Genomic DNA, 21,816 nt, shown 5'->3' with positions numbered 1-21,816 from the left:
TGATCCAATATATTTGTACTTAAAGGTCTTATATTCAACAGACACGATTCTTGTGATCTTTAAGTCATGTTATAATGTTGTTACATCCTTAAAAACAGACCTGGAGTTGTGTTTCGTTTCATTCACATGTTTCACTAAGCCTTTTTTTATCTCTAAAGCTCAAAATGCTCCGTTCCACCTTGTGATGTCATGAAGTGTTAGGGTTTTTTTTACGTCAACAGCTACATTTTACCTTTAGTTCAGTAGAAATGGGTAATTCCAGGGCTGAAATTATACAAATTGTTCTAGTGAGAGTGTATGGAGTTTAAAAACGCATTTGGACACTTCCTGTATCACCACATGATGACATCACAAGGTGGAACAGAGTGTTTTCTGTTTGAGAGAAGAACTCAAGCCTAAATCTGTAGGGTTTGTGTGTTAAACAACCTTATAACAGATAAGAAAATTGCTTAATATGGGCAATTTAAAAATAAAACGCACTTTGATGTAAATTTTATATCTTTTTTAACATCAATGTCGCGTCTGATTTTTACTGTTTTAAAACCACGAAACGCAAAACTAGTTCATTTTTAACAGTTTGCAGTGGTCCAAAGTTATTCTTAATTTACCTTATGCATACAGAGCATCCTAAATATTTACCACGATGAGTTTATAAGCACATTTCAAAGTTTTCAGAGACCAGAGTAGCATGCTAAAATAATAATAATAATAATAATACATTTTATTTATTACACACTCTTCGTTCCATAGAATCTCAGAGTGCTACAATAAAACAAGAACTTTAAACCAACACTAAACTGCTAAATGCTAAAAAACATCAACAATAATTCCAAGTTCCAAGTCTGATTCTAGTGCAGGTGTATAGAGTTTAAAAACACAGTGAAGCACTTCCTGTATTACCACATGATGACATCACAAGGTGGAAAAGAGTGTTTTTTTTCTGTTTGAGCAAAGAACTCAGCCTAAATATGCAAGATTTGTGTGTTAAACATGCGTGAATGAAACAAAACACAACTCCAGGTCTGTTTGTGACGCGGAAACATTATAACAGATCAGAAAACGGCGTAACGTGGAAACTTTAAATCTAATCCAACCTTTACTAAATTCTCACGTTTCATTTTCCGCAGGCGCTCCGATGCCAGTAGCCAGTCTGTTTTACATTGACTAGTTTCTAAGAGCATCTGCAGTCATTTGCCCCCTGGTTCTTTGTCCTTCCAGGTGGATTAGCCCTCTGATTAGCGCTGCTTTAGCCATTTAACAAAGCATTGTTAGCAGACACTTAGTATTCCACTCGTATAGGCCCCAACTTGGCTCTTTGACTGGTTCTTTCTTCTTTTTCCAACGGCTCAATCTTCATGCCCAGGAGAAGTCTTATTCCCGCCTCTTTAGCGCAGCCAAAATCTCTTTTTAGGCTTTTTATCTACAAATAAGCTGCTCTTTTAAATCCTTCTCCTTGCTCTTGACAGTTGCTTTGTCAGAACAGAGGGGCACTTGTTTCAAGGCCAACGGGACACTGATCTGGCAGGGCTTACAAGTTAACTCTTTAAAACTTTTTGCTTTGTCTATATGCAAATAAACATGTTTTGGTTAGAATTGAAGAAGCTACTTGGATGGAGAAGGGCATTCACTCGAAAAAACTTTTGTCCAGAAGTCTTTTATTTTACTTTTTGAGCAGTTTTTCAGACCAAGGTTTAGTTTGTTTTCATGCCTCACAGATAGCTAGATGTTCTCCAAAGTGTGTGAGAGTAAAAAGGCCCCCTCGTCCCGGTTTACTGTCCTGAAGAGGTCAAATTGCAGGTGGCGCTGTCTTCCTACCGGCGGAGGTAGGACGACAGCGGCCATCAGATGCACACTTTGTCAGATGCATCGAAGGGCACTTGCGTAACTTCCTGTGCGACAAGGCCTATCCCATTTTCATGCACCCGACGAATGCAGCTGAAAATGTGCCGTGTTTCCATGGACACTGGCCATGAACGAAGCGTGCATCTGAGCAGACTTCGCGCACTGCTAGATCCCATCACGCACCGCGCATGACTTCCTCTACGAGAGAAATAAGGTATATTTTCTTAAAGTTGTCTAATACCAGCTACAGTTGGGAAGAAATCACCTCGAACGTTATATTTTCCTATTGATTTTCAAGGGGAAAGATTAATTCGTTGCTTCATTCAATGTAAACAGAAATAAACGCCCGTGACGATAATATCTTGACTCTTCTTCTATTAAATAATAAAGAATTAAAAATAAAACTCACTATTTCAGTGTCATTTTGCCATCACAAGTAACATAAGATACGTAATGTAAGCGCAAGGACAATGGTTGAAGTACGCTCTGTGGCATAGGCCTGACCCATTTCGGCACGATGGCGGTTGCACAGTACTTCAAAGGATACTTCAAAGGGTACTTCAAAGGTTACTTAAAACTGCATTCACTCTGAGGAAGAACGTTAGTGAGCAGTCTGATTTGGCAGGTCTGAAAATATCTATTACTATGGACCCTACATGGAAAACTGAGGAATTACACCGGCATATTTAGATCTTGCTCAAGTTTGTAGTTTGTAGTATTTAATTTTTTTAGTTTGTTTACTGACCAGACACAAGGAGAATATGCAAACCCCACACAGAAAGTCTCATTATAGCTTAACTTTTACGTAATGCACAATGGCAACTTGTTTAGTCAGAGAACTCTATTGTATTCTAAGTTTTAGGATTGATTGGTTGATCTTGATGGTCGCACATTTTTATACACCAGTGTACGCAGAAGTGGATCTGACAACTCTACCGATGTTTGTCGAGACAGGGATTCGAACCACTAACCTTTACCTCAATGGGCAAACACTCAACACCAACAAACACCAACAGAGCCACTTTTTTTTTGCCTTTTCCATCATTGTTTGCAATAAAAGTCAAGTCTCCTTATACGGAAAGTATCCTCGATATTTAATCAAACAATTCACCTTTTTCCGATTGTGGTGAACATTTCATTTTCTTTATATAATGGGTTAAAGTTAATGTATCCTCTGTTGATCTGTGCATTTGACCCATCCACGAATGCCACTGGGAAAAGTTGTAAAGAGGAGTGGACCCATCTCCAGATCTTGAGCTAATCTTAATCAGAATGAGCTTTTTTTTGGAAACCGGCGTGTCCAGAAAAAAACCAACGAGACACAGGAAGATCACGTAAACTCCACATCGAAAGCCTCTATATCACATGTGTCAAACTCAAGGCCCGGAGGCCAAATGCGGCCCGCCACATCATTTTATATGGTCCGCGAGAAGATAAATTAAAAGGCATGACTGTCATTTTAAAATTAGTCTATATAGTGCTTTAATGTGTGCACTGACAATAAACTAATGAGACTTTCCCAGCAAGTGGAACTGAGAAATATTTGCAAATAATCATCACAAAATGTTCAGGAAGAGGAAAATTGTTGGCGTGGAAGGAAGTTTGAAGGAAGAAAAGTGAAGGTGAATACAAGTTTGTGCTTTGAGGAGAAAAACCTGTATGTTTTTTGTGTTATGAGGCGGGTTCGGTACAATCTACGGCGACATTTTGACACCAAACACGTAGCTAAATATGCAAAAGTGAGTCTGCAAGAAAAACAACAAACTGTCCAATAATTAAAAGGCTGTAAAAGGCCGTATTTGAAGCAGAGCTGAAGGTCTGTGAGCAGATGTGTCCTGACTAGATAAACTGACATTTTTAAAAGTGTGTATCACAGAAACCGTTATTCAACAAGTTAAAAAGTAATGACATTTATTTTACATGACATTCTGTTGCATTTAGTGATATTTACACTGCCGCACAGTTACATCGGGCCCTTGATGGCGGCCATTTTGCTGACGTGGCCCTCGGTGAAAAAGAGTTTGACGCCCCTGCTCTATATGTTAATCTTTTTTCTTCCTATTTTAGCTGCGAAACTTGTTGATTATCAGCCGCCAACGTATAAATTTTCCTCGCAAAATCTGCCTTAAAAACAACATTGTCGTTTAATTATTTCGATATTGCGCAGCTGTGCCTGTATCGACGCTCTACAGTACCCCCAGTGTAAACGATGTTCAGAAGTGCAGAATGTGTAGCGTCTTGGATCGTTGCTAGCTCTCTGCGTTTAAGTGGCTGCCAAATGAAGAGGACTCAAAACTGCATCACGCTTTGTCACTATTGTCATGTCTCATCTTCTTTCGCCCGGCAACACACGCCTATCGATCTCTTCAGCAGTGCAGTTCATTCCTATTGATCTTAACCAAACTATGATAAATGTGTCGGCTACAGGAGGTTAGCTGAGAGCGAATCGCACCACGGGCACGGCATCTGTCATCTGTCTCGTAGAGGTGTCACGAGCATCTCGGACAGTCATTAAAGACGCACTTTTTTTGTGGAACTTTTTGCCGAAAGGGTCCACCAGGTGCTTGACTCCGTGGAGATCGCTTCGCTTGGGAGGTTCAACGATGAGGCCTTAAATGTATCTAGCGTTTCTAGTTTGGTAAGTGTACGTGTCTGTTGGAGCTGGAATCGCACCATTAAACCTGAACGTCCGTGGATTTGACCGCTCTACCAATGATGTTTATGACGAGAACGGGATTGGAACCTCCAATCTTCGGATCAGTGGACAAACTCTACCAACTGAGCTACTGTCGGGTGTTTCTGTTACTTTGAAAACATGGATTTTTCCTATGACTGGGCTTGCTCTCCACAGATCTGACCATTAAGAACTAGCGTAAGGATGCTCGTTTCTATAGCACAAGACGAAGTTTAAATCGGTCAACTGGACAAATTGTAAGAGTGGTGGCCTCCCTGACTTCTCAAAACTGAAGAATGAGCAGCGAAACGTCTTCACTCTCACAACAATTTGTCCAGTTGACGGATTTAAACTTCGTCTTGTGGTATAGATCAGACCTGGACGACTGAGGGATTACACAGAAATGATGTTCGTTTCCGGTGTAAGCATCAAGAAACTGAAACATAAAGTCATCAGAAGGGTTTTAATTAATGAATTCCACACAGGTAAAGTGAACAAAGAAGCAACAGACTACGGAACAGACAGAAAGAGAGTCCTGAGATGTGCACGTTGACAACTTTTATAGTGTCTCTCAATATGTATGTTTTGTCCCGGGGTGGTGGCACATAACGAAATGATGTTAAACAAAACAGGAGCGTGGAGACGTGGTCCAAAAGAAGTGATAAATTAGGTTTATTCTTACAAAATAATGTTCACAAGTGGATACAACTGAAACAACTAACGAAAACCCACCGGTCGCTGATGTGGTGCGTGTCCCGGGTTTTTATTCTCCGGTTGATTCCAGGTGCAGCTCAACCGGTGGGCGGGTCTGGATAAGCGGAGTCAAGGCCAAACAGGACAGGGTGTAAGGCGGGTCTTCTTCTGGTCTGCACGGCGTTACACTTTAAGAAACTTTAGTAAATGGAACAACACTGGTCTAGAACTGGTCAAAATGAGGGTCACGCATTTCTTAGTGGGAGGGGCTACAGATGAAGAAGGGATTTAACCAAAATGACCAGAAAATAGGTGTTATGTTATTGTCTACATGTCTTTTTAAGCCTCCCACACTGCTCTACATTTCTAGAAAATACTTTACACTAGCGATGGTGGACTTTAATACAGTTAGAAGCTTACTTTTTTTTTTGTTTTACTTGTTTTTCGCATGGATTTAATTTCTTTTGCAGATTAAAAAACATACACAGTTGACATTCTCCTATGAATTTCAACGGGTTTGCACCTTCAGCAACCAAAAACATGATAACTGACCGCTGTTCAATCCTGGATCTTCTTGGGCGGCCATCTTTGTTAATCGCCAAAACTCTCAAAGTTTTTTGGGTTTTTTTATCTGCAAAACAAATTAAATCCATGTGAAAAACAAGTAAAACAAAAAAAGGGAAAAAAAAGTAAGCTTCTAACTGTATTAAAAGTCCTTATACCGAAAAATTCACCGTATTTATTGAATGACCCTCGTATATGTAGATATGTTTTATTGTCCTGCTGTTGTCCTCTGCATTTGACCCATCCTTGAAATGTCACTGGACCATCTCCTCTGGGACCCGTCTTCATCAGGACTACCTTGGTTGGATGATTCTACCTATGGTTAATCCCGTACTGTGGAGCATTCTGAGCAAAACGAGAATATCTTTATCAAGACGAGCAGAACATCCACCTAAAAAGTTACTCCATGCGCTATCTAACTTTTTCGGAGAAGCATCCACCACCTGCTCGTCTCCGTGGAGATCACTTCGCCTGTAATGTTCAACGATAAGTCATTAAACGTCTCTAGCGTTTCCATTACAGGTGTTTCTGTTGGTCGAAAAACACCTTGAAAACACACTTTTTTTTCGCTGTGAGTGGGCTTGCTCTCCACAGCTCTGACCAATAATAACACCCTGGTGGCGCCAACCGCTTGTCCCCATGGAGACGTTAGGTTTTAATGCCGTTCTGTGTAGCATTCTGGGCAAAGCAATCATTTCTTTATGGTTTTAAGTAGGTGAAAAGTTATGCCATGCACCTTTGAAGATGCAGTATCTGGCTTTTTTTTGGAGAAGGGTCCAAAACCTGTTTGTCTGTTACTGAATTTATTAAACTTCTCTATCTCCATGGCGACAAGAAGGTGACGCAACTACTTACTGGTGTTTTTGAGCAATAAAAACACTGATTAATTAAGAGATTAGTGGATTAAGTAGTTACCACAGACACAACTTCACAAACTAGGAACTTTCTTCGGTGATAAAATGCAACATAAAATACTGAATAATAATAATAATCTAAAAAAAGTAGAGATATAGCTAGTATAAATACAAATAAGGGCATGCATAAAGTAAAAAAAGATATGCTTAAAAATAAAATAGAGGTCATAGAGGTAGATGTAGAGACCAATAATAACTAGTGTAAGAATGTTCATCGCTAACCTAATTTGTTCGTAGCTAATGGACGTTGCTAACCGCTAGGAAACTTCCAAATAGGACGTGATCATGGGCCTCGCTTCCGGCTCCATCGGCTCTGGCTCCAATTCACTTTACATTGAAAAATTGTCGTCATTTTGGTTTTAAATGTTCGTATTAACCCGCTCTATGTTGATCCTGGGGTTTTTATTTCACTATTGTGTCCGTAAATCAAGATATGAACATTAATAACAGACAAATTCAGCGCGTTCTTTCCCCGAGGTCGTCCCTGGTAGCGTTAGCAACAGGTTTGATTGACAGCGTTGCTAAGCGCCCATGCCTTGCTAAACCAGCCTCAACATCCTCGCTTCCGGATTGGCTCTTTGGTTGCTATGATACTCGTGGTCGGAATTGCAAAATAGGAACTCGTATCCAAATTCACTGCTATAACTGCTAGCCTCGACGAGCTTCATTTGGCTGTACTCGAACGCCGTGGTTGACGTCACTACGGTAGTTACTAAACCCGATTCATTCTCAATAAGCTATTTGTTCATTATAAATTAAGTCTTTATTACTAACGATATAAATGTATTTCCCAACATAAAAACGTCCTTTTAAACACGAGCGTTAACGTGCATATTTTATCCTCTGCAATACGAGCCGCCGCAGGCCTTATTAAAATCCATTTGTTTTAGTCGACACTACATAAACTCGCAGGTCTCAATCAAAGCATCCATCATCTTTTACAGCCTCTCACTGCTCCGTCATAAACGACATAACGGCCTCTCAGGACAGGCCTATAACCATCAGCGAAGGCCAGTCGAGTAAACGGGCTGCACTGCAAAAAAAACGAACGATCTGTGTCAGTTAAAGGGTCGTCCACGTCAGCGTTTCTCAAACTGCTGGACATGGAGATACGTGAGCTTCTTCAGGTGTTTTTTGGGCAGATGTTCGGTTGGAGAATTTCATCGTTAGAGGTAGAATGGAGATGCAGTCCAATTTTAGATCTGGTTTAGTCCAAGTTTAGACCTGTTGTTATAAACTTGGTGGTATATACTCGGAAAGCCACATCTTTCTTTTGTTTTTTGTTTTTTTTTTTGTTTGTTTAACTTGTTGTGAAAAGTTGGAGAGATGCTGGTTGATGCTTTTTTACTTTTAGATGTTTAAATGTTGTATCCTAGTAAAAAAAAAAAAAAAGAAAATGCCTGTAGTTTTGTTTTTTCATTCACAAGTGAGTGTAGAATTTTTATTTTTTTTTATTTAGAAGAAGAAAAAATAAATAAATAAAAATTAAATTAAATTAAATAATAAATTAAATTAAATAATAACTAAAATAAAATACAATAAAATTAAGTGCGAGTGTATATTATAAGAAAAAAAAAAAATAATAATAAAATAAAATAAATAATAAAATAAAGTGTGAGTGTATATTTTTTTTATTTAGAAGAAGAAAAATATTATAAAATAAAATAATAAATAAAATAAAATAATAACTTAAAAAAATAAAGTGTGAGTGTATAATTTTAAAGAATCTATTTTACTTTCAGCTCTCAAAAGGCTATTTCCAAGATGCATTCTGGACTTCTTAGGCTTGAAATTCCCTGTACAACTTCAAATAATGCGTCATTAAAATAACTTGGATTTACAATATCTCTTTTTATGAACGGTAAATAGTCACTTCATTATTTGGTATACAGTGGTTCCTCGTTTATCGTGGAGGTTACGTTCTAAAAATAACCCGCAATAGGCGAAATCCGCGAAGTATCAGCTTTATTTTTTACATTATTCTCTATGTTTTTGTCTGTAAAACCCCTCACCACACACTTTATACACTTTTCTCACACAGGCGTTAACATTTTCTCACATTTCTCTCTCGTTTAAACTCTCTCAAAGTTCAAACCTCCGTAGGCGTCTTTGTCGGTGTGGAATGTTTCATCGACATTGTGGGTTTTGTCGGGGAGAAAACAAATTGCAAACGTACAGCACTTCAGAGTCACACTGCGATCCAACGTTTATGTAAATTTGGCTGAACGCAAAATGCTAAATTGTACTAAAAAAATCAGCGATACAGAAGAACCATGATATAGTGAGGGACAACTGTATCTATACTTTTTTATATCTAGCACAAGACGTAAATTATTATGTTAATTTTGATGTGAAATAGTGGTTTTACTGATAAAAACTCTAATGTTTTGTATCCTTAATTACAAAAACGTGTGGCATGATAAAAGGTGTTGATGTTTACATTTTGCAATCCAATCAGAAACCATAATGACGAGCACAACATATGCCTAAAACCAGTCCAAAAACAAACCTAAAATTGCTCTCTGATCTGATTACTCCCCACGAAAACGCCAGCACCTGCAGCCCATCATTAACGAACGCATCTTTTATCAGTTTCATCTTAATAACCGAAGACGTCTGTAGATTCTGAGGTTTCAAATGAGCCAAAATCCACGTATTTATTTATTTATTTTTGCAGTGGAGGCTTGCGTTTTAATGCGAGCGACGCGTGCGACGAGCTAATTCCCGTTGAGTGGGTTCATTTGCGATGGGTCACTGGGGAATTATGACCGCTGCTCCGCCATCTTGTCCAACAGCGACCTTTGACCCTTACAGGATTGCACCATGTTATTACAGGAGTCTTTTGTGCCTGCATAAGCTCGTATACACTCCCGTACAAATAGCCACAATAAAAAAAAAGCTGATACTAAAAAGCCCCCAACGTTTATTGCTGGCTCCACTCTCTTAACCGAAAACGCACTTATAAGGATAATAACTAAATATTTACCACGTCTGACCCCAATATCTTTCAGGCACCTTCTCATAAAGTTTTAATATACTTTGAGTGACGGTAGATGGTCTTGGGCAAGCTTTAGCCGCCATATTGGACTTGCACACGTACTAAAGTGTTCCCTCGTTGCCATAATCGAAAAGTGGATGGCGGCGTGGAATAAATTGGATAGATTTTTTTTTTTTTTTGTATAGAAGATTATAATCACAGCTGTACTCACTTTGCCCCTCTCTCCCTCTCGCTCTGTCTGACTCTTCCTCTCTTTCGTCTACAGAGCGCGCAGTTCTACAAGGTCACCACTGAAAACTACCACAAAGCAGCGGATGAAGTGAACGCCAAGTATAAGTAAGTGCTTTGAGAGTTATAAAGCCGTAAGCTCGCGCGCACGGGGGGGGAGGGGGTAATGAGTGAAGATGTCCGACGTGTTCCGAGATAATTTTCAAAAACAAAAACTTTAAAATTAAGCGTACACGTAGAGCTTGCAGTGTGAGCTTTAAGTAAGATCATTTAAAGAAGTAGAAGGTATAATCGATGACACCCGTGGATCATTGTGTTATAATTTGTTCATTTTAAACCGGAAAACTCCTCGTCCTGGTGAATACATACAGTTTATTCGAAAATTAAAGAGCCTGCATGTCTTATCCAGCCACTCGAAAAACGTAAAGGCTACTCCCCTGATTAACAACGAACTTCAGGTGCGGGGAAAACAGGAAGGCAGCAAACAAAGGACTGGAACACGAAACTGGACTGGGGATAACCAAAAAAAACAAAAGGCAGAACTGTGACAATTTGGTGTAACGACTGACCAAAGAGACAGAACTCAGGGAACAGTTTAACAATGTTTATTTGACAGTTTTTTTAAATGTGCAAATGAAGGTAGATTGATCGGATAGTTGATCGTGGGCGGCGGGGTCAGAGACGAGGTGAGATTCGTAGCGGTTGTGGAGAGCTGGGTCGGAGACAGAGGAGCTGAGCGGGTCACGAGGAGCAAAAAAACATCCAACTTAGAAATGACCGGCAAAATGCAAATAACATGAGACCACTGTGGATACGTGGACGATCTGGCGCTAAGTCTCAGGTCCTGGGTCACTTTGTCCTCCCCAGGTGCAGATTGATTGACAGTTAGTTGCAGGTGTGTGTGGGAGGAGCCCGAATCTCCGCCCACCTCCAGGCTCTGACACAGATGGGAAGGGAAAACGAGCAGAAAACACGAGTCAGACTGGGAACTTGATAATATTAATCAAAAACGACTTAATAAAAGAAACTTGGGCGCCCAATGACGTCGCCATTCTTTGGATGACTGCTTGAGTAACACAATATTCTTTTTTTTATGTTTTTTTGTGACCGTCTTTACTCATCATAAAACAACTGCAAACCAATCAAACTAATTCAAGTCATTTTAACTTTGTTTTTGTCGGATCAATCAGTTAAAGGAAACATTTTAAGCCGTTTTCTGATCTGTCTTATAACAAAAAACAGACCTGGAGTTGTGTTTTGTTTCATTCACACATGTTTAACCCACAAATCCTACATATTTCGGCTGAGTTCTTCTCTCAAACGCTCTGTTCCACCTTGTGATGTCATCAGGTGGTGATACAGGAAGTGCTCCACTGTGTTTTTAAACTCCACACACCTTCACTCATCATCATTTGGATCATTTCAGCCCTGGAGTTCCATCTCTTCTATCTCTCCTGAACAAAACGTAAAAGGTAGCAAGCGAGTTAACTTGAAAACTACCACTTCATGACATCACAAGGTGGAACAGAGCGTTTTGAGCTTTGGAGATGTAGACAGACTGATAAAAAACACAACTCCAGGTATGTTTTTGGTGCGGTAACAGCGTTATAACACGATTTAAAGCTCACAAGAGTCAATTTTGTGTAATATAGGACCTTTAAACAACTTGATGTCGAAATATTCTTCAACTTGTCGATCTGAACGTTTGTATATTTTGTACGACAACACCACAATATCCAGTCTGACGCTGCGGCTTGGTTAAGGTTGCTCGTCCTTGCTCTGTCTAGTCTATTGAATTAGTGAAGCCACAGCCTAAACTCAGGCTTTCAATCACGAGCGCATTAGCCGGCTGCATTAGTTCATGTTGATGATGTGGTTTGGCGATAAGACTCGACGTTGTGTAATGTGATGTAACGTGGCACATGACAGGGGCCTTTTAACGTCCAAACACGACCAGCACAAACCGTCAACGTCCGATCAGCGCTGGCGATCTCGTGCACCTTTGGTTGGATCATCAAAGCTGGATTTAAGACGGTCTTGTTTCCAAAGCGTCTACGATAGAGCGAAAGTAGTAAAGGTTTTAGGGATCTGTACTTTACTTAAAGGTCCGATATTACACAAATAAATTGATTCTTGTGGGTTTTAAGGCATGTTTGAATGTTTCCTCATCAAAAACAGACCTGGAGTTGTGTTTTTTGTCATTCACACATCTGAGTAACCCTCATTTATTAGTCTGTTGCATCTCCAAAGCTCAAAATGCTCCGTTCCACCTTGTGATGTCATGAAGTGGTAGTTTTCACGTTAATTTTTACCTTTTTACCTTTTTACTTCAGTAGAGATTGGCAATTCCAGGGCTGAAATCATCCGAATGATTCTTGTGAAGGTGTGTGGAGTTTAAAAACACAGTGGAGCACTTCCTGTATCACCACATGATGACATCACAAGGTGGAACAGAGTGTTTTCAGTTTCAAATAAGAACTTAGTCTAAATATTAGTGTTAAACATGTGTGAAAGAAACAAAAAACACAACTCCAGGTCTGTTTGTGATGAGGAAACGACATTATAACATAAAAAAATAGTGTAATATGTGCCCTTTAAGTACATTTTACAGTAGATACTTTTTACTTTTACTGCACTACATTTGAGAGCAGTATCTGTACTTTCTACTCCACTACATTTCTGAACTGGTCTGAAAAGTAAAAGTATTTTTTATTACTCTCTGAGACCTGCTGAAAAGGCTGAAGGTTTATTTTTAACACGTTCATAATTTGAGCAAGCAAAAATAAATCAAAATCACTACATTTGAAGCTTTATTAGATCTTAAATTCTGCATGAAATACTTTTACTTTTTACTCTTTATGTTAATTTTTAAACAGGTACTTTGATACTTTTACTTAACTCGATTTTTCATGTGATACTTTTACTTTTACTTGAGTATTTTTGTTCCATTAACAAGGTAGAAAAGGTTTAAAAAGTAAATTATAACGCAGTAGAATAACACATGAGTTTATCACGTCAGGGCAGTTTGACTTTAACACTTCTCTCTTTCAGGGGCAGGACTTTCTTTAGCTTTGCGCTTTATAAATCCCAGTGTCTCAGACCAGTAACAAAAAATTGAAAATTACTTCTGGATGTTCGTCAAAATACCCTGATTGCAAACCCATTTTCCACATGACTAACTCTGAAACCTTTTTTTAATTTTGTTTCATTGGTTAATCATGAAATAGTTGTAACGAGGGATCACATTTTTAATCAAACTGGCATCAAATCACTTCAAATCATCAATGAAAACCTTAAATTGAGATTTCTCTAGTTGGCTATCAGTAAAATAATGCAGTTTTCAGCAGAGGTCAAAGTTTGGAGGAATAATTTACACTATTTGTGTTATGTTCATGAAGTTTATATTAAAAGCCATTGGTATGTGTATTTATTAAGAGAAAATAAGACAAAAATAAGGCAAAAATAAGACAAAATAAGCCTAAAATAAGCCCAAGATAAACCAAGATAAGCCAAAATAACACCAAAATAAGCCCAAATAATCTAAAAATAAGACCAAAATAAGACAAAAATAAGCCCAAAATAAGCCAAAATACAAAATTACTTCAGCAATAACTATTCTTCTTGGGCCTTGGATCAAACAGGAGAAAATGGGTGGATGCATTGGACCACAGGCCTTGTTATAACTGATAAACACGTCCTTAGTATAAGCCCATTGACTCGTGCGATAAATCATACTCAAACTACATTTTATAAATGTGATATTTTATGTTAGGCCTTTATAGTATTAGATATTGTGTTAGAGCAATGTTGAAACACATGGGTGCTGCCCTTTAAAATGTCCAATACTATTACACACTTGTAAATAAATGAGACCATTAGCAGAGGGGTAACGCTAAACACCGTGCGGTCATAGATGTGCACATATCCCCAGCACGAGTAACTCAAGAACGGCGCGAATGCCTCGCCGCCTGCATCCATCTGTCTTCTTATTAGGGGCCATTAGACTCCATAGTAATGTAGGAAAAGTGGATGAGGAGCCAGCAGGAGGTGGGGCAACGATGTGCACTGGCTCTGAGGCGTGCTCCGGGGAGGCTAGGCTAATTGTGTTAGCTTGTCATTAGCCAGCGCTAACACTGGGATCATTGTCTCCCTCAGAAATGCTGGAAACTGATTAGCTTAGCCCACGGGGGGTTTAGCGTTAGACTCATGGAAGCTGGAGCTGAGGCTTCCCAGATCACATTAAAGAATGGAAAAAAACCAACAGAATAACATTAACGCGAAATGACAATGCTAACTGCAGATGAACGCTGGGTTAAAGTACGGGTAATCATGTGACACAGGCCTTTGCAGGGTGCGCTGTGATTGGCTGATTGGGTTATAAAAGGTGCATTAGCGTGCGTGTGTGCGTGCGCTAATGAAATGGCGGCAAGGTCTGGTATTACAGCGCGGCGTGGTCGGTTCAGATTGAGGAGTTAATGGATTTAACGGGCTTAGTTTGATTCATTTGTTTACATGTGAAGTGGGTGTGGTGTTGTCACGATGCTAACGTTCCAAACTCCTTTTCGATTTAGGCAATATAATGTGATTTTCAACATTAAATCATACACTGCCCGGCCAAAAAAAAAGGTCACACGCTCTAATATTTGGTTGTTCCGGCTTTAGCTTTGATTCGATTTCACTTCTGCAACGTCACAAGATTTATTTCCATCCAGTGTCGCGTTAATTTTCCACCAAGATCTTTTTTTTGCACTGATGATGGTCGAGTCTGACGCTGCTCAAAGCTTCTCCAGCTCATCCCAAAGATTCTCAATGGGGTTAAGGTCTGGACTCTGTGGTGGACAATCCATGTGTGAAAATGTCGTCTCACGCTCCTGAACCAACTCTTTCACAATTTGAGCCTGTTGAATCCTGGCATTGTCATCTTGGAACATGCCCGTGTCATCAGGGAAGAAAAAAATCCATTGATGGAATAACCTGGTCATTCAGTGTATTCAGGTGTCAGACTGTTGCTGAACCTTGACCGGACCAACTGCACCAACCCTAAACTATTTGCTTCGTTAAATCCAGGTGGCGACTTTTTTTTTGGCCATGCAGTGTAGTATTATCGACTGTATATATAAATGGACATCGCTAACCTGCTAGCCGCTACGTTCCAAATAGGAACTGAGCATGGGTGTGCTCATCAACTCTGGCTCCAATTCACTTTACATTGGAAAACTGTCCATCTCTGCCCCTCTCTCTGTAACTGCAACTGTCAGACTCGTCATTTTTGGTCTTAAATGTTCGTATTAACCCGTTCTACATGATCCTCGCTCTGGATTGGCTCTTTGGTTGCTATGATACTCGCAGTCAGACTTCCAAACATGGAACTCAGCTCTAAATTGTCCGCTGTAACTCACTTAGTCGACTTCTTTGTACAGTCGTTGGGTTTTAGGTCGTGGTCCATGGGCGTATATTAGTCTACGTGTCTTATATTTGTTCTGATACAGCTCAAGATCATTCTAAAGCTTCAGGAAAGGTTCATTTCTGTCCTGCGAATGTGTCTTTTTTAGCACCGATACCTGCTCAAATGAGTACCTAGCTTATTAGTTTTAGTATCGATTAGTTTGTTTGTTCACATTGGCGCCGTGGCACATGGGAGTCGTGGTTTCACTTCCACGCCGCTCTCCTCCATCCCTCTCTTTCTGCTAATGCAATGATAAGATGATATCGGCGGCCTTGGTTGAATAGTAATATTTTTTGTCTCGCCGCGGCTTTTGATTTAGTCAAAATTGAAAATGACCCGAGAGAATTTGGAGCAAGGCGAAGAGTCTATCTTCACTTGATAAAAAGAACATTTGATCTGTTAATGCGGCGATGGCATAAACCGTGCGAGATGACATCTTTCTTATTAGAGCTCTTCATTCCCCCACTCAAGACCGTGTCAGATTTGCTGTAAAGAGATTGATAGTTCTTCGTGGATTGATTAGGGCTGATAGATTATGGTTCACTGCACTGAGCCAAGGAGAAGATGGTTCCCGAAAAGACGTCTCCATTTCTGCTTTCATGACAGTTTGATTGAGACTCGACGGTTTGAATAAGTCTGCGGTAGTTACTGTATATCTCAAGACGGGAAAATGTTTGTAAAATTTGAAATGAGCGACTGATTTTGGTCTGAAAGTTGTAGTTATTTTAATAGATTCTTTATACGCCGTGGTGAGTTTGTTTTGATACATGGCCGACGTCTTCAGGACTTTAAACCGGGACGACGGGGGCTTTTTATTGTCACACACCTGGGATACTGTCCTGAAGAAGTCGGGCTGCAGATGGCGCTGTCGTCCTGCCTTCATCGGTAGGAAGACGCCGCTAAAACCTGTTTAAATCAGCTGAACGGACACGTCGCGGTAACATCACGTGTCCAAACTGTCAGGTATGAAAGCAAACTAAACCTTTGGCTGAAAAAAGAATCTATTAAATTATCGAATTAACTAAATTATTGAAAGATCTGATGAACCTCATTGGAGTAGGATTTGTTTGTGATAAGTTCTCAAAGTCTAGCTTGGAAAAAGTTGAGAGATAATCAAGCCAATCCAGAGCGAGGCTGTTGAAGGTAACGCCCCTTCTTGGCGACGCTGTCAATCAAACCTGTTGCTAAGGCTAGACGGAGCGACATCTGGAAAAGAAGGCGCCGGATTTGTCTTTTATTAATGTTCATATTTTGAGTTACGGACACAATGGTGAAATAAAAACACCAGGATCACGTAGAGCGGGTTAATTCGAACATTTAAGACCAAAATGACGAGAGAGGAGCGACAGTTTCTCAATAGAAAGCGAATTGGAGCCAGTGGAGTAAATGGAACCGGAAGTGCGTCCATGCTCACTTTCTATTTCTATGTTGCAAACTCACAATTTGATGTAAAGTTACTGTATTTCGACCATACCATGTACCGTTTTACCATTTTCAGGAGGCATTCAGGACGTTGGAGGCATTTAGAGAGGATTTGTATCATAAAAATCCCATGTCAAAGGCTTAGTTTCTGATTTCTGCTCTTAGAAGTGCATAAAATCTGAAGAGGGCGTCTAATTTTGGAGTGAAAGAGTAAGATTTTGCAAAAAGTCATCAAAGTGGAGCTTGGAATCTTGGAATTTATTGATAATCAGCCTGGTTTGTATTTCCTTTTTTAAATAATAAACCCACAGTATGACCTGAAGGGGCACTAGTGAGCCGTGCAAGGATGAGTTATCATTTATTGACACATAATTGATTTATAGTGTGGAAAAGGCTCAGTACGGCTCTATTTTTTGCTTTTATGACACTTTGATTGAGATTTGTTCGTTTGAATAAATCGTGTCTGTGATAGTTTCGGTGTGTTTAGTAAAATTTAAAATGTGCGTCTGATTTTGGGATGAAATTTCCGACTGAAGACTGTTGTTTTTGCAATAATTTGAATGGTAAACAACAAAAAACGCTGTGTCAAAGGCGTAGTACAGCTCTATTTCGGCTTTTATGACATGAATCTGTGACACCTGTCGATCATTATGTTAGAATTTGCACATTTTAAATCGCAATATTCATCAAAAACGACTTAATAAAAGCAACAAATCCATTGACATACACGTTAGAAAATTGCGGTGTCCAATGGGAGCTGATGTCGCCGTAAACATCATCACAACAAAGCGACGTGGAGCTGTTGGCGCCCCCTATGGATAGCTGCACATCACTTTAACGAGTAGCGTTTTTTTTTAATTATTTGTACAAAAATGGCTTCATCCTACATGTATCACTGATTAAGAAAATGAAATTAAAGAATGTACGTCAAAACGTCGTCAAAGCGATTAAAGATTGCTCAAATATGGATGAATCACTCCAAATACGACTTCAGAGGGTAAATGAGAAGAAACAACTAAAGTACAAGATGTTTAAAAGCTCTGAAAAGTACAGTTTGCAGAATAGGTCTGGTTTAACTTTGGTAATAACTGACAAGTGCGTAAAATTTGAACTGTGCGTCTGATTTTGGTATGAAGTTCATTTCGTCAGTTGCGTTTGTCGTCACATTGGAGTTAGTGGTAAACGATTTAAACTTTACAGAATTATAAATTTACAATCTGATGTAAAGTGGCAGTATTTGATGTTACTATTTCACATAATTTAATTGCTTTTAGTAAAAATACTGTCGAACGCTCACCCCAGCTCCGTTAGTACAAGCACAGCTCCTTATGAAAGTTTGATTGTGACTTGTTGTTTGTTTAAATGTTCTTTGCACTTAATTGCCGTGACGTTATTTCTCTTCAAAAACATGGAATTTTAAGCACATTTAGTCGAATTTACATGCCAAAAGTGTGTCTAATTTTAGCATGACGAGTCTCAGTTTGACTCGAGCTACAGTTTAATCAGTTTATTGTAAGTAAACATTGTGTTAAGTGTAAACAGCATTGAACTCCACTTCAGTCTAGTGAAACTTTCTTTCTGTTTGTTTACTCTGGTATAATCTGGTGGAACAGGATCAGAGAATATGTATATCCAATTTGATGTACAATGAAGTTGGGACGCTGTGTAAAACTTAAAAAATAAAAATACAGAATACAATGATTTGCAAATCTTTTTTAACCTATATTGAACTGAATAAACTACAAAGACATGATATTTAATGTTCAAACTGATAAACTTTATTGTTTTTATGCAAATATTAACACATTTTCAATTTGATGTCTGCAGCACGTTCCAATAAAGCTGTGACAGGGGCATGTTTACCACTGCGTTACATCACCTTTCCTTTTAAAAAAATCAGTAACCGTTTGGGAATTGAGGACACGAATTGTTGAAGTTTTGCAGGAGGAAAACCTTCCCATTCTTGCTGAATGTACAACTTCAGTTTCTCAGCAGTCCGGGGTTTCCATTGTTGAATTTTGCGCTTCACACTACGCCACCGATTTTCAACAGGTAGTTTTACACAGCGTCCCAACTTCATTTGAACTGGGGTTGTACATTATAGTGTATTCTGCTTTGGTAAAACTAGACTATATGGGACACAGCTCGTTCTTTACAGCTCAAATAGTGTGGGTTTCGGGTTTCGTACTGCCAACCTTCAGATCAGAGGACGAACACTCAACCAACTGAGCTACTGTTACTTTTTATTTACCGGGAAGTAAAAGCATAACCATATTTGTTGGAAATTGCATCGATTTTGTTCATAATTTCCTCCAGACCCCCTTTTTTTGCCCCATATTGACACTGTTTAATGTTATAACAGCCATAACGTGCAATTACAAGAATAATCATTAGACTTTTTCCAGTTTGCAGCTCTGATAAAGCCATTTCAAAACAATATGCTGATCTAAATATGTACGTTAGCATTTATGCCATTTAAACCCCATACTGTCACGCTTTCTCTTTAAAGAAATGAGCCGCTTCTGTGTAAAGATGCGCTGCTCTCACCTGAACCCCGTCTCGTCATATCCAGTCCTCAAACCACATCAGCGTTTGTCCTTGCGCTGCTGTTTTCTGGACGGTAAACAGCAGCGCCTCCCGTCTCTCAACAAAAAGACCTTTGGCAATGATGTTTTCTCTGTGTAACTGAATCATAAGAGACAGAGCTGTGCCGCGGAACATGTGGCCATCGCTCCAGTTAAAAAGGTGTGGGCGGACGCGGTGGAAGCGACTCTGGGTTTATACAACATAATGATGCAGACGGCATGGGAGCCTATGGACAAAACAACACCGACTGTGGTTTCATTTGATAACTAGAGAGGCGAGAGCAGAGTGGAACTGAGGTCTGCTGTTCTCTGGAGTCTGTAGATCACTTAGAACTTTTTTCCCTGCTCGGTGGTCAAACAAATGGAAACAAATTTGTCTATAACATGTCTACTTTTGTTTTAATTCATATTTATTTATCTAGTTTAGAATTTTATCTGTGTTGGGTTCCAAATTAGGGATATTAATAATATTTTTCCCTCTTCAAAACCGTTTTAAGTCCTAGGTTAGTCTCAAGTTCTTACGTCTAGTTTTGATAATTAATAGACTCAGTAGCACCTGGCCACATCACTGTTAGCGTCACTACTTCCTGTTAGCGTTACTACTTCCCGTCCAGTTTTATCTCTGAGGTTTTTGTAGAGTCACGCTAAAATGAATAAATATTTAAAGATGAGGGAGCTGTGTGTGGATGTCACTGACAATATGTTAAACACGACACAAATAAAATAAAACTTCACCAAAGACACTTCTGTGTTTAAAAAGAGACATGTTTGTGTCTCAATGCTAACGCTAATGCTAATTTTGAGGCGTAATAAATATTAAAACAACACCACAAACTAAAGTATTCTAGATATAAAAGTAATTGGGTAGTGTTTTTATTAGTATTTTAATAGATTGTTGTTTATTTTATGTTTTACGCTTTTAATAAAGGTTAGCATTAGCTTTGAGACACTGCATGCTAGCTAGCGTAGCCATGTTTTAAAGTATTTCAGACGTGCTCGAGATACAGAAAGTGATTTTTGCCAGATTTTCTTGTTCTAGACTAATAAGAAACAACAAAATACAAGAACACTAGTAAAAGAAAAACTGTTTTAAAATGTAGGCTAACGCTGTGGATTAAAGACGAAACTAGTAACATGGCAAAAAAAAAAAAAAAAATCTGTTGATACCGACAATATTAATTTACCGCCAACTACGGTGAGCAGACGTCATTATTGACCCGGGACAGTCCCCGTTTTACGCCCTGTGTCCCCTGTCCCACCAGATTTATCCAAAAAACAGTGATTTATCCCAATTTTATTCAAGAAATGTGCCGAAATGTGTCGCTATTTTTGACCAATCTGACACCTGCCAACATTTAAGTAGGGAATATATTATCATTTCTTTGGCCAAAATACAGAAAAACGAGCTTGAAAATGAGCATAAGGCAAAAAAACAAAACAAAAAAGCACCGACAGACACAAGTTATTGCTTTGCCAGTTTTATTTAGTGGATTAGTTTCAATTCCGCACAGGCATGAGGTAAAAAAAAATGGATGGACGAACCCAACCATCCCAAACCCGAGTGTGTCCCAGTTTAGAGTTTTGAAAATCTCGTCGCTCTACCGCCAACATATGCACATCCAAAGTTAAAATGTTTGTGAAGTGTTCTGTTGACTTTTATGTGAAGCACTTTGGTCAGCTGAAGTGTATTCAAATGCGCTATAGAAATAAACTTGCATAGAACAGAACTGAACGAGACTCGACGGCAAACATTGTCTCTTTCGCTGGTTCTTTTCTGTAAGATACTGCCGCTCCCTTGAACGCTGTGGGGATTGCTTTCAAACTCCAGCCTATGAAAAATTATCCTTATAAAATATTTGTGTCATTTACAACTGGAAGCTGAAGACAAAAGACAGTGGCGTAACATAAAAAAAACAAAAAAAAACAGCATCTTGGCGATAACACAACAGCACTGTAGGTTCTAGCGGCTCCCGGGGACGCGGAGGTGCGAGGCTTTTACTCACTTTAGCTTTGACACTTCAGATAAGAGTCCCCGGCCGTACACACAGGAACGCGGACCGGCGCTAGGGCATCTGATTTATACGCTGTCAAATTCCGCACGAGTGGTTTATCCAGGTCGTTGCTGTTATCGGGCTGTCCACTGCTAAACGGGTGACCTTTACTGCACCGCATACATGTAAAAGGTAATATTTACTATATGTGTACGCTGAGTTTATGAAATACCGAGGTCCGCCATGTACTGGGTTGGTCTTGGTTTAGTTCTGGTTTAGTTCTGGTTTAGATCTAATTTGACCTGGTTTAAGAAGTGGACTAAGTGAGTGTGACGTCCAGTCGAATCGAGGCTAGCAGTTATAGCGGCGAATTTTGAGCCAAGTTGCGTATTAGGAATTGCGACCTCGAGTGTCATAGCAACCAAAGAGCCAATCCCGAGAGAGATGGTTGAAGGTAAC

At 39.3% G+C, this 21,816-nt stretch overlaps 1 protein-coding gene across 3 annotated transcripts in view; it reads left to right on the top strand.

The window, feature by feature from the left end:
• Positions 1–21,816, top strand: part of chchd3a (coiled-coil-helix-coiled-coil-helix domain containing 3a) — a 197,420-nt gene that overhangs the window by 136,916 nt on the left and 38,688 nt on the right. For all 3 annotated transcript variants that reach the window (XM_055225583.1, XM_033976311.2, XM_055225582.1), the window contains one exon: positions 9,951–10,021. In XM_055225583.1, coding sequence (XP_055081558.1) covers positions 9,951–10,021 — 71 coding nt within the window. The remainder of the gene's footprint in view (positions 1–9,950; positions 10,022–21,816) is intronic.

This window comes from Periophthalmus magnuspinnatus, chromosome 12, assembly GCF_009829125.3.
Source record: "Periophthalmus magnuspinnatus isolate fPerMag1 chromosome 12, fPerMag1.2.pri, whole genome shotgun sequence".
In the NCBI taxonomy this organism is placed as follows: Eukaryota; Metazoa; Chordata; class Actinopteri; order Gobiiformes; family Gobiidae; genus Periophthalmus; species Periophthalmus magnuspinnatus.
The sequence above is the reverse complement of the archived record's forward strand: the minus strand, read 5'-3'. Positions and strand labels throughout refer to the sequence as shown.